At 52.5% G+C, this 1677-nt stretch overlaps 1 protein-coding gene across 1 annotated transcript in view; it reads right to left on the bottom strand.

Annotated features, from left to right (window-relative positions):
• The window catches only part of CYFIP2 (cytoplasmic FMR1 interacting protein 2), a 132139-nt gene that overhangs the window by 104374 nt on the left and 26088 nt on the right, over window positions 1-1677 (bottom strand). The window contains exons 6-7 of the mRNA XM_045284704.1: window positions 437-462; window positions 16-112 (exon numbers count right to left, since the gene is read on the bottom strand). Of these exons, the coding sequence (XP_045140639.1) occupies window positions 16-112; window positions 437-462 (123 nt within the window). The remainder of the gene's footprint in view (window positions 1-15; window positions 113-436; window positions 463-1677) is intronic.

Consider the following 1677-nt stretch of genomic DNA (forward strand, 5'->3'; position numbering starts at 1 on the left):
GGAGTCTGTCATCACCTGGGTGATCCTGTTGTGGTTGGCCAGGAACATGGAGAGGTTCTGGGACTCCTGGATGGACTGGGGGTCAGCCATCTTCCTCAGGAACTGTGCCGCCCTGAGACAGAGACCGGCGCTGTGAGCGAACTGTTCAAATGACGTGGCTAAACCACGCTCTGCCCCAAGAGCCACGCTATAAAGGATGTGTAATCCACAGTCATCTGCTTGGGGTCATTGATAGCCTTCTGATAAACAAACAAGCCAAATCTACTGCCCAAGTCAACCGGGACTCATAGTGACCCTACAGGCAGAGTAGAGCTTTCCCTTGGGTTTCTAAGATTGGAAACCTTTATGCATACAGAGAGCCTCATCTTTTTCCCATGGAACGGATGGTGGGTTTGAATCGGCAACCTTGCTGTTAGTATTTCAATGTCCAACCCACTGTACCACCTCCTGAGATAAGGGAATCTGAAATTAAAAGGCAAGGAAGCCCCTGAGAGCTATGAAGGTCAAACTCAGAGAGCGTAAAGGCAATGAAAGCCACGTGTGGAGCCAGCCTTGACTCATAGGGACCACACGTGTGTCAGAGCAAAACCGTGTACCCTGGGCCTTTAACGGCTGGCTTTTTTGCAGTAGATCACCAGACTTTTCTTCCAAAGCACCTCTGAATGGACTGGAACTTCCAAGCATCAACACGACCCAGGGGCTCCTAAAAGCAATTGTGTGGTGCCATGAATTCAATTCCGACACTTTGTGACTCTTCATGAGAGCGAAGAACTGCCCCACAGGGTTTCTCGGCTCTGATCTCTAAGAGAACTGAGAGCCAAGTCTTTCTCCTGGGTGGATTTGAACTGCCAGCCTTTGGGTTAGCAGCTGAGCAGTGAACTGTTGCACTCTCTGGGCTCCATAAAAAAGCCCAGAGTGGTGAACCCCCTCACCCGCCCCACCCTCCGTGCCTTTCGACCCCCAGCGAGGGTGCCCAGTGCTTTAACTGTGTATGTTGTGGAGAAGAATCCTGGGTAGGATGCTTAGTTCTGTCACATGGTCTGTGTTCTATAGGGAACCCTAGATGCTCATAAAGGGAAATACAGTAGGAAATGCAAGCGTCTATCTGTTAAAGGGATACAGATGAAGGGATGATGAGTGTCAGGGGCACGGATTGGTCTTAGAGAGAGAGACCTGTAGGACAGATGCCCATATCCTACATGGGAGATGGTGCAGACCGAGTTTGAGGCCACGAGGAAGGCAGCAAGTCATCAACAACCCTGCAGCCGGCTGGAGCTGGTGCCTAGAGGAAGCGGGTTGCGGTGGGGATGGAAGTGGCTGGGCCGGGAGCCCTTTGGAGAAGACAGTCCATCATGTGCTGTGTATGAAATCTTTATGCGAGCTGTCATTCCTGCAGCAGGCCCGCCTGGCTGCGAACCCGGGGCTTTATAGTTTATCAGGGGGATACGGTGGTGAGAGCCACCCCGTTTCTCTGCTTCTGCAGTTACCTTGATATCCAGGAGGGGGCGGCTCAAGGAGGATGATCCCTCTGTCCCAGGGACACAGACATTTAACCAGATGCCCTGCAGCTCCGCTCAGCCTTAACCAATGTAGAGGCCCTCTGTCACTTCTGCCTGCCCTGTCCCATTGGGTGACTGCATCTTGACTTTGTATGAACAGTGGCTACCCCCCCCCCCC

Source organism: Echinops telfairi, unplaced genomic scaffold, assembly GCF_000313985.2.
Source record: "Echinops telfairi isolate 266 unplaced genomic scaffold, ASM31398v2 ScPeMD7_7469;HRSCAF=8507_0, whole genome shotgun sequence".
NCBI lineage: Eukaryota > Metazoa > Chordata > Mammalia > Afrosoricida > Tenrecidae > Echinops > Echinops telfairi.